Source organism: Larus michahellis, chromosome 1 (genome assembly GCF_964199755.1).
Source record: "Larus michahellis chromosome 1, bLarMic1.1, whole genome shotgun sequence".
In the NCBI taxonomy this organism is placed as follows: domain Eukaryota; kingdom Metazoa; phylum Chordata; class Aves; order Charadriiformes; family Laridae; genus Larus; species Larus michahellis.
Genome location: NC_133896.1, coordinates 71,486,006 through 71,498,475, shown reverse-complemented (window position 1 = coordinate 71,498,475; position 12,470 = coordinate 71,486,006). Strand labels below are relative to the sequence as shown.

The following is a 12,470-nucleotide window of genomic DNA, read 5'->3' as shown; positions in this document are numbered from 1 at the left end:
AATAAAATGTTAGGCCAAGCAATAAATTCATCAGCTTCACCAAAAGCAAGTGTGAACAAGTGGTAATACCTCGCAATGAATGTTATTCATACTTTTCCTCATTAGGCAGAAGATATTTGAGGTAAAGAATTTGTCCAATGATCATTGCTCTAAACTATTTCACTCCTCAGGTAAAATCAGAAATTCGCCCCTTCCTCTCTCCACCCCCCAAAATAAACACCACACCTCAAGCTTTTGAAAAATTCTGGCAGAAATGACAGCTTTCACTCTTTTCACAAAGGAAATTTTTTTCTAATGCCAGATAAGGGAAAATACAGATCACACTGAATGTTCACCGTTTGTGTTCCTTTAGGGATCATATTATTTAGATCAAATAGGAGTTTCAATACTAGAAGAAACATATTTAACCCCCCTTCCTGCCCCCCTCTCTCCCAATAAAGTAAGCAGACTGATACAACTAGCTCAATTTAGAAGCAAAGCCAGAATTTTCTTTCAGTCACTTGGCTTGGTGACATATACCTTTAAATACATCAATATATTCCTCTTTTAGTTTATATTAGGTAGCCACATTTCAATCAAGATATACTTTAAGGTTTAAAAACACTTGCTTATATTTAAACTGTACCCTTTTCTCCTTTAAAAAAAACCTAATCCTTCAAGAGAATGGGAAACTTAAGAGCAAGACCGTTCCTCCTATAGGTAGGAAAAATTAACTGGAAAATTCCAGCCAACACCACACAAACTCACACTAATTCTGGCTCTATTCAGTTAACCAACAAACCCAGAAAGTTTCATATTAACAATTATGTGATAAAGCTAACTGATGTAATAAGTGTTTTTAGACCTACACTTCAGAAAGGCCTCTCTCATTCCACTTCCCCCCCCCCCTTTTTTTTTTGCCTGGCAAGGATTTAAGCAACTTATCCTGATTAATTTAAAAGTATAGTTACATGGGGTTTGTTTGGTAAAGAAAAGCAGTGAATTAGAAGTTTATGCACAATCCTAAATTCCAGTCAACAGAACAGGAAAATAGCCATTTGTGTCATTCAACTAACATAACTCCTAACCTAAAATGCCACCAGCATCACATTTTTGTGTATAACTTCTCTATTCTTTTCCATTTAATAGTACATTCAATAGGGTTTACATATATCAGAAAGCACAATACACTTCAAACATCTTTGAAGACAGTCTGATATAATTGCCTATAAAACCCTATTTTGGCTAAGCCCAATTTACACTAAAAAAACAGTGATAAAACTGGTAATAAAATTTAACTTAACAAGCTTTAAAAAAAATAATCCAAGTAGGTATTATAAACATCTCACTAAAACGAAACATTAAAATTTATCTAAATTCAACATTAAAATTTCTTTGGAAACTATAATGACATAGAAAATAGTTCTATTCGTGACAAAAGAATTTAAAAAGCATTTCCCACAGCTCATTGCTTTTAGTTCTGGGTTGGAAGCCAGCCACCTACATGAAGAGTCAGAGATATAAAGGAACTTTTATGCTAATAGTAATCTGCCAAATGACATAAATCATAAATATGATATCAATTCTGTATCTGCAATATATCATCACCACACTACTGTATCATAAAAATTGTCAGTCGATGCATTAATGAAATTATCTTAAGCACAGGCTTCTGAAAGCTAACGTATTACATCCATGTAGCTACCTACAGCTCTGACTCAGACCATCTAAATTCAGTCTGGAAATGATTTCCTGATGGAAATCAATATCTAACTTTTACTAAGATGAGTTTCACTACTCCCCAGAATCTTCAAACAGATGAATAAGATATTTTTGCATGTATTCATCCATCAAGACTTGTAATCCTTAAAGAAAACACCAAAAGAAACCAGAACCAAAGTGACACAGCAAAACCCTGGGCTTCTCTTGCAAATTATCTCTGTGTAGACAGGTGTGCTGTAATTTTCTAGCTTTAATATGGAAGATTATCAGCATATTAAAATAAAAACCCTTTCAAAATTGGAATCTGCCAAGATTTCCAAATGTCATAGTATTGCAGCACTTTTACAATTAGACCTTTAAGTGCTACGGGGGAGAAAAGGAGGCGTGTATTTTATAATTTTTTCTGCAATGAGAAAACAGATACCATGAAGTGGAAACTAAAGTGTATTTCAGTTATTTTACTGAACTTAAGTTACAACCAGACACAGTTTTGTGGGTTGTGGTGTTTTGTTATTTTTTTTTCTAAATAATTTTTATGCAGCTCAATATATGACATTCATATAGAAATAAATATACAGCTTGGCAGATGACACACATACAGATACACTGACTAGAAATGCATCTGGTTTTCCATTTGGTCCCCCCCTACACACATATACAACCCCCAAAATAACATCTGAAAGATGGTAATCTATTAACATTGCCATATGAGCTGTATCTTACAATAACATAACTTGCAAGTGTCTATTTGGAGAGTACTTCCCATCCAGTGTTGCAAGCTAATTAAAAAAGCTCAAATTCCTGCTACATTCAATCTCTTAGACATGTGATCTAGTAGACAAGCATGTCTGAATAAAAATCTTGGAAGTTATACACAGTTACAGTAAGTACTAAATCAGTAAACACTTAATTTCTACCTAAAATTAGGTTTCTATTTAAAATCTTAACTTGAATGCTGTAACTGTTGCGTGTTACTTTGCATATATTGTGAATTATTGAATGCTGAATTTAAAAAAAGGGAAAAAAATGTTTTTCTAAAGAAGGAGGAAATGGTTTATGTCTAAAGAAAAACAGCTGTTAAAATGTATAAGAATTACTCACCCATCTCCGGGGAAATTCATTCTTTACCAAAAGCTTGACACGCAAACAACAAAAAACACAGAAGGATGTGAGGTACAACCCTTTTCTCTTGGAAGCTGTTCCCCAATGAGTACTGCACAACCCTGACCCAGAGAAAAAGCAACTTAGCTGTCAGGATTGCTAGCCTCCGAGAAAGCTGATACTGGAGTGATGTCACATACTTCTGAAATGCTACTGCAGCTCCAAACTACCGACTCTCTTCTACCAATAAAATCTCTACTTCTAGATGGTGGAAGACAAAACATTTAACAACAGGATTAAGTTTCAACAGGAGCTAAGAGTAAAGATTTTTAAGAGCATATCACAGGGTTAGACAAAACGTTACAGTCAGAAAAAGTGAAAAAGAACAGATGCTGGCTATGTTATCTAAATACACTTTTCTGATTTACCTTCAACATGCAAAATTTTTTCTTGTTGCAGCAATATTCATAAAACACTTCCCAAGTTGGAGGGGAAGAGCAAAGACAAGCACAGACCACCACAGCACTGGGCACCTCTCTACAAGGCTCCAGCTAATCCAACCGAGAAGTTCTTGACTCCGCATGGTGGCCCTCAGCCAGGCCACCTTTCTCACTGCCTTGACCTCCCTTCTGCCCCAACATTTGCCCCTCTATCCTTTCTCTTATCCTGGATGCCTTGTCCCATTTGCAGGGAGTATTTGAAAGCACAATAGACTTTTAAGATCCTCAGAAAGCACTTGCCTAATTCCATTGGGAAACAAAAAGCTAGGAAACTGGACGAAAAGAAAAAAAATAATAATCAGCAAAAACATAGCCCTTGTGTGCTATGATCAGGTACTTTGATACTGAAATGGATGCAACAAAACTACTAGTGCAGCATGCAAAGCTATACGCACTGTGAAGAACACCAGAGAAAGGAAAAGAATGATCGTAACAGAGGTACTGAAGCAAATTCCTATACAGGAAAGAAAAAAACATGGACTAACATTCTACTTTAAAAGTATAAAGCAAAAAGGAGATGATCAGCACGAATAAATTATGTGGTATGTAAAACTCACTTTTGCAAAAGTGAAAACTAGAGCTGCAGTTGCAGGGATGGCTGGGGTCTTCTACAAATCCCAAAATTTAGACCAGAGTACAGACAGAGATCTTTCCTATTAAAGTCATAAACATCAAAGATTACTTCATGAATACTTTCAAATAAACATCACACATTTTTAAATATGACAGCCCACAGATTTTCAACAGCCCTGAACCAACAGTATGGTAATCTAGAGTTGGTTAGTAATCAACAGGGGCACTGTGTGGGAAAGCACTGCCTTCAGTCAACTAGAGCGAGGGCAGTGCAAGCCTTCCAGTACAGAAGAGGCCTGAAATTTTTTGACATTATAATTAGCAAATTTATCTGTAACCTATAAAGAGAAGAATCTTGCAGCAAAAAGTTCAAAATTCACAAAATAAATCAAAACTTTTTAATAACGATCCAGCATGAGTAAGTTGAGAAATTTAAAGGAAAGGATAAATAAAAAAAAAACCAAAAAGAACACACAGGCCTTCAAAGTAAAGAAATGGTGACTCAAGTTAGACACTAAAACCACTCTTCTGATAGAAAGAACAAGGACTAGAAAAAAAAACCCGACAAACAACCCAAAACTGGTATGCAGTCAAAAAGGGCTTAAAATGGGAGTTAGCCGGGATGGGGACCAAAACCTGAGTAATATTCTTCCTCGGTTTTCAATGTCAACAGTATCAACCGTGGGAGCTGGGAGGCAGAATGAACTCACAGAAATAAATGCATGGGAACAGGCTGCCATTGGGGCAGGGAAGAAGCCAAGTGCAAAATCAGGAATCAACTGATGCACAGAAAACTACTGCCAGATTCCAATCCTGTTAAGAGAACTAACTTAAAATTAGTGTTTTCATTATAAACTAAAAAGAAAGGCATATGCAATGAGGTATGCTGGTGACAAAGCCGAGGGGCATCATCAGACGTATGAGCTATATATGATAAAATATGAGAAACAGATGAGTTTCATACAGAAAGAAATGGATAACCAAGAGGAAGGAGCAACAATGGTGGAAAAAATTCAGGAGTACAAATATAAGGTGGCACCCTTAACTAACAAAATATCTGTTAAAAAATACACAAGAACGTGAATGGCATCCTGTATGCACGCAGATGGTTCTAACATGAGATCTCTACCTCTGTGTCCTGCGGCTATCTCCATGGTAAAACATGGAGAAGTCTGCAATTCCCACTGACCTTTTTTTTGTCCCTTTTTTAATGAGTCCATAACCTGAGAAAGGTTGAAAGACAGCAGAATCAGAATATAATTGTGGCATACCTATGTCAGTTAATTATACCTATTACTTTAAACCAGAACGAAAATAAAGGTTTCCCAATATGACCATCCACTCTATGAGAGAAGATTACAGGAATAAGCCTCACCTGGACAAGCAGTATGAAGTAGGACAGGACTACACTACATAAAAACGATTCTAATCTGGACAGATAAAACACTAGGAAAGGTAAGTAATGCTCGAGGCTAGAACAAACAGATAAAAGTTCTCCAAGGCATGTAAATTGGAAATAAAGAGTTTTAAAATTAGGTGAGATCATACAACTTTTCTGTGTCAGAAAGAGGTTGGCTTCAAAATCCACCAGTGCTAACCCTTAAGGCAAGTGACCTACTTTGAAACAATTTTACCTGTCATACTTAGAAAGGCAAAAGTACGGCGTGCAAAACCTGAGCAGAGGTGCTTCCAGAAAGGTATGGAATATCAGAGTTGACCCTGAAAATTAACAATCCAGAAATCATTGGAAAATTGAAGAGTTTTACCATCAGTCACGTATTAAGTGGTCAATACTAGAGACTATGCTTCCCTTTCTCGCTTGCTTGCACATTTCACGTACAAAATTGATCCACTGCTTGAAATTAAGTTGGCAGTCTTTTCCTCCTTTTTTGTTAGCACACGATAAGCTTTATAGAAGTAATTAATCTCCTGTTAGTTCCGTGGCATTAATGCCTCTCTTTGTAAGAGCTGTGCTATTTCCAGAAGGATCTGAGATTCTTTAATAGTCTCCAGCCCTGATTTCAGAGTTAATATTTGATAAAACATTAGCACATGATGTTTGAAGGCAAAGACAAGCAGGACCAATGCAGCTGGAAGAAAGAAGAACTACCAGGTTCAAGACATGGTAGCTTATCATCAGGTAAGGGTTAATTTTGAACGAGAGAAAAACTTAGTATTAAATTACACCACCTTTCTGCTATTTCCCATTTTTTTATTTCAGTGAAAAATGAAAATAGTTACTTCACAGCAAAAAGCTAATTCTCCACTTCTGAATGGCCTGCAAACTGAGATAGCATCCAGTACTGAAGCACTATAATTTTAAACAAATAGTTTAGTATCATAAAAATGTAAGATAGTCGAGATCGGTCCTGAAAATCTAAATCGGAGCATGAAAACTGGTCACAATTTGTCACTGTTAAGCATAGGAACCCCTAGAGACTTATGGACTGTTCCAGTAAACCTAGTTTGCTATTTTCAAGTAAGAAAAATTATTTTGTTTTTCAGTCAAGCCAATATAAAGACAAAACAACATAACCTGGTCAAAGGAGCAGGGCAAAATAAAATTGCTCTGGGTACATACGTACAGATGACCACTTGGCAACCTTACCTATATTTTCCCCAGAATACAGGGCTTTACATTCATGTTATTATTAAGGCCTTTAGACATCTGGTTTAGGAAATGTGCTTCTGATGAATGCAACAGGCTGTCTTATGGAAAGTCTCGGGATAAGTGCTATGCTATATAAAAACCTTAAGTAAAAAAGATTTTCCATATAAATGAGACTCCAACAAAAATGTAAGTTGGACAAGACCCCTGGTGGTCATCAAGTTCAACCCCACACTCAGAGATAAATTCAATACCAGATCAGGTTGCAAACGCCCTTGTCCACTTGATTTTCAGAAATCTTCAAGAATGATGATTCCATAGCCTCTCTGTGCCCAACAGCTTTGTGGTTTATTTTTTTTTTTTTTTAAATACTATTATTATTTAATTTTATATTAACCTCTTAGAACACACTTTATTGCAATTTATGGGCGTTGCCTCTTGCCCTTTCTTTGCGCGCTTATGAGGAGAGTCTATCTCCTCTATAAAGCCCACATAGGTAATGCAAGACTGCAATTACATCCCTTCTTTTGCCTTCTTCCAGTTAAACACACCCCTTCAGCTTCTTCCTGTAGGTCACGTCCTGGCCCCGTAGCCATGCTAGTGCTGGATTCACTCAGGTTTCTCTCTCTCATGCTGATGTGATCAAAACTGGACACATTATTCCCGATACAGTCTCAAAAAGTGATGAATTAAGGGGAATAATCACTGCTTTTGCTAAGGCAGGTCAATATGTGGTTAGCCTTCATCACCATTACAGCATAACACTAAGAGCTTGCTGCCCACCAGGAACCACATGCCATTTTCTGGGATGCTGCTCCTCCACCTGCACATTTGCTTTTGCTGAACTTCAGCATGTTCCAATCTGCTCGCTCCTCCAGTTTGCTGAGGTCCCTGTGAATGACCACCCTGCCCTGCAGCAAGGGTGGTGTTATCCAGGAACTTGCTGATGGTGCATTCTGCCTCACTGCCCAACTTGCTGATGAGCGTTGAAAGAGTTTCAGCCCCATTATTAACTACAAGAAAGACTTCTTGTAAACAGCCACTCATTTAAAACTTCAAATTATTTATTGCTACTCCTTAAGCCCAATGGTGCGATCAGTTTTTCACCCACCTTGTAGTCCACTCATACAATCCATACCCCCTTGTTTGGAGACAAGGATACTACACAAAACTACATCAAAAACCTTCCTAAAAGCTAAGTGGCTTCTACTGTTTTCCCCCTCACTTGAAGTCGCCGTAGAAGGCAGTCAGGTTGGTCAAGCAAGATTTCTCCTTGATACACACATGCCGGCTGTTTCCAATTACCTTCCAGTCCTTCACAGGCCTAGATATAGTTTCTGTGAGAATTTGCTCTGTAATATTCCCAGGGAAAGAGGTGAAGCTGACCAGTATTTAGTTCTCTGGATTATCTTTCATGCTCCTGTTTTGAAAACAGTAATGTTTGCCTTTTTCAAGTCATCATGTTTATCCATGCTGATAAAAAAGTCTCACAGTGACATCTGCCAGCTCAGTCAGCATCCTCAGGTGGTTATATTCCTAGAATAAGAATCCATAGCTGTTTCAGACACCAGTCAGAAAATAACTTATAACCGAATGTCCTACTAAGAAAAAAAAAAAAAAAAAAGTGCGGGGGAAGGGCCTTGAGGCAGCTTATATCTGACAAAACAGGGAAGAAGAGGTGGAACAACAAATGACCCTATAGGAAAGACATCACTGGTCCTGACTGCAACCAAACCCAGGTTGCTGGTATGCTCCGGGACTTACTGGCTGTCTTCTGCTATTTCTGCTGTATCTACAAAATTGCTATAAATCTGTGACTGAAAGCACTGATGTGTTGCTCTAGCATTTCTTTAAGGTTGTTCTGCTTAGTTGAAGCTGTATGCACCATGAACAAAAACATTAATGACTTTTGAAGCAGGAATTTTGACTGCTTGCTGTTGGCAGAACAGACGGAACAAGTTTTTCCAAAGGGAAAGCCCAACCTTGGCTTGCAACTGGAACGTCTTGTTCTGGCCCAAACATCAAACAGGTTAAAGGTACGTAAAAGAACCTGCAAGCAGCATGAACATTACCAGCCCGACAACCCTAGCAGGGAATGCAAGACCTCAACAGCCTGTGGGACACTTCTTCTCAATTACAGTGACATATAAACACTGACAGAGAACCTTAAATAAGCTTGGGAATAAAGAGTCAGCATTTAGAGTTGCTAGTCTTTGTAGAATAACATGTTTATAGTACCCTACATGCATATGGCCTTTGATTCTATGCAATTAAAGTGGCAAGAAACCATGAAAATGAATTTGTTTCCTCCTTTCCAATGCTTTTAGAGGAAGGAAAGAGTATTTTTAGCTTTACTTCCGGAAGACCAGGACTAAGACAAATGTCTGGTTAAAGCAACAGCCATGCACTTATTAATTAAAAAAAATAAATAATACATTTCTCAGCTACAGCATCTTCTACTAAAGCAAACTGCATCCCAATCCAAGTGATGTAGTCATTTAGATTGCACTCTTATGCGGAGAGAGAGCTTGTGTTCAGGCACAGCTGCAACAAAAGTTTTGGAGAAGAATTTTAGCACTCTACTTAAGCCAGACACAATCTACTCTTCATACTACTAATAATGTAGAGGATATTTTCTTCCCTTCCTTTTCTAAAATATGCTTGATGTTTAATCCAGTCCAAATTCAGAGTGTAACTCTTCAGAAAAAAGCAACCACGAAGCCTAATTATCTAGGAATTTTATTCACTGCAAAACAGATTTTCAAGCATGTGCCAGACATGAAGGACCCACAGTCTCTCACAGCTCAGCACAAAGACCTGAACCTTCTGAAACAGAAGATAAATGCTCTTATTCCATTCAGTGAAGCCTGTGACAATCTTCTGCTCCCTCCAGTGGTAAAAGAAATTAATCCAGAAGGAAGACATTAAAGCAGCATCACGGTACTGTTCTTGAAGGTTCTCTGAACCTATAATTTCTAGTATTTAAAGATGACTTTTTCTCTTCAAAAAATAAACAGTCTAAATCAACATTCATCTTCAACCCATATCTATGCAAAAAAGTTTTAGGAACTGATAAATATGAAGTAGTTAATGAAAACAGATTTTAAATTGATGTATAACCCTAAAGTTGACACCCATTTTCTCAAGTTATGATAGAAATCTTTAGAAATAAAAATACTTTTGATAGAAGTATTAGTAGCAATCTTCTGTTAAAAAAAATCTCACAGAAGGCTGCTGCCACACAGATATCACTTGCCTGCTCTTATCAGCATTCTGATGCATCCCTTCTCATCAGCTTCAAAAAGTTCTTTAAAAAGTGAGCATAGGAACAATAGTATTTTCTGAAAGGTGAACCAATGAGCATTTAAAAAAATTCTGACATTTAGTGTAGCTTTGAGGATAAACCTTAGATACAGTAAACACACAAGTAAGTAGCAGTCTTCTACATTCAAAGACTGACTGCAAAATTATGTTATTTCAAATCTTTTTGGCTTATATTAGTGACATCTAATACGCAATTTACCCTCATTGAAAAACTAACTGACCTCTATGTAAAATTTGTATACCACTTATGAAAAGTGACTTTTAATCTAAGAGTCTTAAAAATATGAAATCAACAGGCGGAAGCCAACAGCCATGGAAACATCATAATGGGTGTGTAGTAACCCTTTAATAGAAGTACAAAATTTAGCAACTGTGTAACAGAAGAATGGTCCACTAACATTAACACAGTAACATTTCCAAACTTCCATCAGGGATATTGACAAATTAGGAAAAGCTTGATGAAGAGTGGTGTGCACTGTTTTCTAACTAAGCAAACATTTGCATGTTAGCAGTTGTTAATAAGCAACGCTGTAGGTACTCTGCTGTGGCAACCCTTTAACGAACTTGTTTTCAATTTACAAACTACATACTCCAGGGAAGGCTCAGCAGCAAGCAAGCCGGTGGCACAAACCCAGATAAATTTCAGGGAATGACATCAAAGCTTATGTCCAGTGCGATGACTAAAGATTTCACTGGAGATCATGATCTGGCTGGATTAATGCTAAGAGATGGCCAAGTCGGCTAGATGGGTTCAAGTATGCAATAGGTAGAACTTGAAGTTCAAATGGGAAACAGAAAAGAGAAGGACAGGAGCCTTCATTAGACCAAGTTTGCAGATGACACCAGTTTGGGGGGGAAATGGTTGAATACACTTGGGGGCAGGGGCTGCCATCCAGAGGGACCCAGACAGGCCGAGGAAGGGGCCGCCCGGAGCCCAGTGACACCCAGCAGGGCCGAGGGCAGAGCCCTGCCCCGGGGAGGACGATCCCCGGCAGCCACACGGGCCAGGGCCTGCCTGCCTGGGGGGCAGCTCTGCTGAAAGGCCCCGGGGCCTGGGGGGCGGCAGCTGGGCACCAGCCAGCCCTGCCCCAGCAGCAGAGACAGCCAGCAGCCATCACAGGGACACGGCCAGTAGATCACGGGAAGGGAGGGATCTGCTCAGCGCTTGTTCGACCATACCTGGAAGACTGTGTCCAGTTTTGTAGCTCCCAATAGAAAGAAGAGATTGATAAAGTGTCACAAGTTCAGCAGAGGGCCACCAAGATGGCCAGGGGCTGGAGCACCTACCCGGTGAGGAGAGGCTGAGGGAGCTGGGCTGGCTCAGCCTGAGGAAGAGATGGCTTTGGGGGCTCTAACAGCCGCCTGACTGTAGCCACAAGGAAAGTATCAAGAGAATGAAGCCAAGCTCTTCACGGTGGAGCATGGCCAGAGGTTGAGAGACAACAGACATGGATGGAAACCACAGAGGTTCACAGCAGACATGAGGAAAAACGTCTTCGTGCAGGACAGTCAGGTGGTGGGCCAGGTTACCCAGAGGGGCTACACAGGGAAACTCTGCGGAGTTTCCATCTTTGGGGGCTCTCAGGACCATACAGGACAAATCCCTCAGCAGCCTGGTTGCAGCTGAGAGCTGACCCTGCTTTGGGCCAGAGATTGGACAAGTGACATCCTGCGTCACTTTCGAAATGAAAAATCCTGTGACTACTTACCAGTCATCTTCAGTAACCTTAAGGAATGACAAGAAAGAACCCCAGGGCTTTTTTATTTCACACACTGAATGAGGTGAGGTATTGAACGCACATTTGAAGGTCTAAAACAGTAACGCAAGACTTTGAACAGTGTATTGAAGAAAATCAATTATCAAATCTCACTGGTCCAAATTCAACCTACGTCAGGTAAGTACAGCTTAAGAAAGGTATCTTAAAACTTAATTCTTAAATTTACCAGAGGTTTTAAGCAATCCAAAAATTCTCCAACACAGGTATTGAAAACCAGATACATGCTGCACTTCTTTTAATATACTTAGCTTTGAGTTTGTGTGAACATTACACATTTATCTAATAGGTTAGTGTAGCCCCAAAGGATGTTACAATCTCTATGGTTTAAAATGCATCTAAAGAACTTCTAGGTTGGTATTTTTCCTCTTATTTCCAAGGATTCCTGGACCGCCCCTTTACTTTTAACACAAAGAAATAATAACCTTCATTATTTTTGCATACTTGGAGGTTCTTATGTGCAATTAAGTCAAAGCCCTTGAACTGTCATAAAGTGGTTTTAGCCAGCCTTGACATCCTATATTTTTTCTGAGGAACAAAACAATGAACTGACCAACCCAACCAATGAACTGAAAGAGTATGTTCTGTCAGCTATCTGCACGGAGTAATCATGTCAAATGTTGGTATTAGAATTACTACAAGCAGCACTGAAGCCAGCAAGGCAAAGTTTACATAAGGATCAGCATCTTTTGTTACATCTACTGACAATGCTGGAAACACAAGCTTACAAAGCAAAAGCTATTGGTTCAAGCTTGAAATAAAGGCAGCGGTGCCCACCCATACAGGCAACCTGAAAACCATCATGCTGAACTGAGATTAGGTATGTTTATCAGACTAGTTGAGAAGAAAAGGCGTTACAGTCCAGCAAAGAAGAGTGAGATTTGTTAA

At 38.9% G+C, this 12,470-nt stretch overlaps 1 protein-coding gene across 19 annotated transcripts in view; it reads right to left on the bottom strand.

Annotated features, from left to right (window-relative positions):
• The window catches only part of PLEKHA5 (pleckstrin homology domain containing A5), a 175,227-nt gene that overhangs the window by 87,025 nt on the left and 75,732 nt on the right, over window positions 1-12,470 (bottom strand). Inside the window, exon 4 of one of the 19 annotated variants that reach the window (XM_074585729.1) lies at window positions 4,962-5,098. The exons of the other annotated variants lie outside the window; for them this stretch is intronic. Coding sequence (XP_074441830.1) covers window positions 5,083-5,098 — 16 coding nt within the window. The 3' untranslated portion in view covers window positions 4,962-5,082. Of the gene's footprint in view, window positions 1-4,961; window positions 5,099-12,470 lie in introns of those variants that run through there. 19 annotated transcript variants of the gene reach the window in all.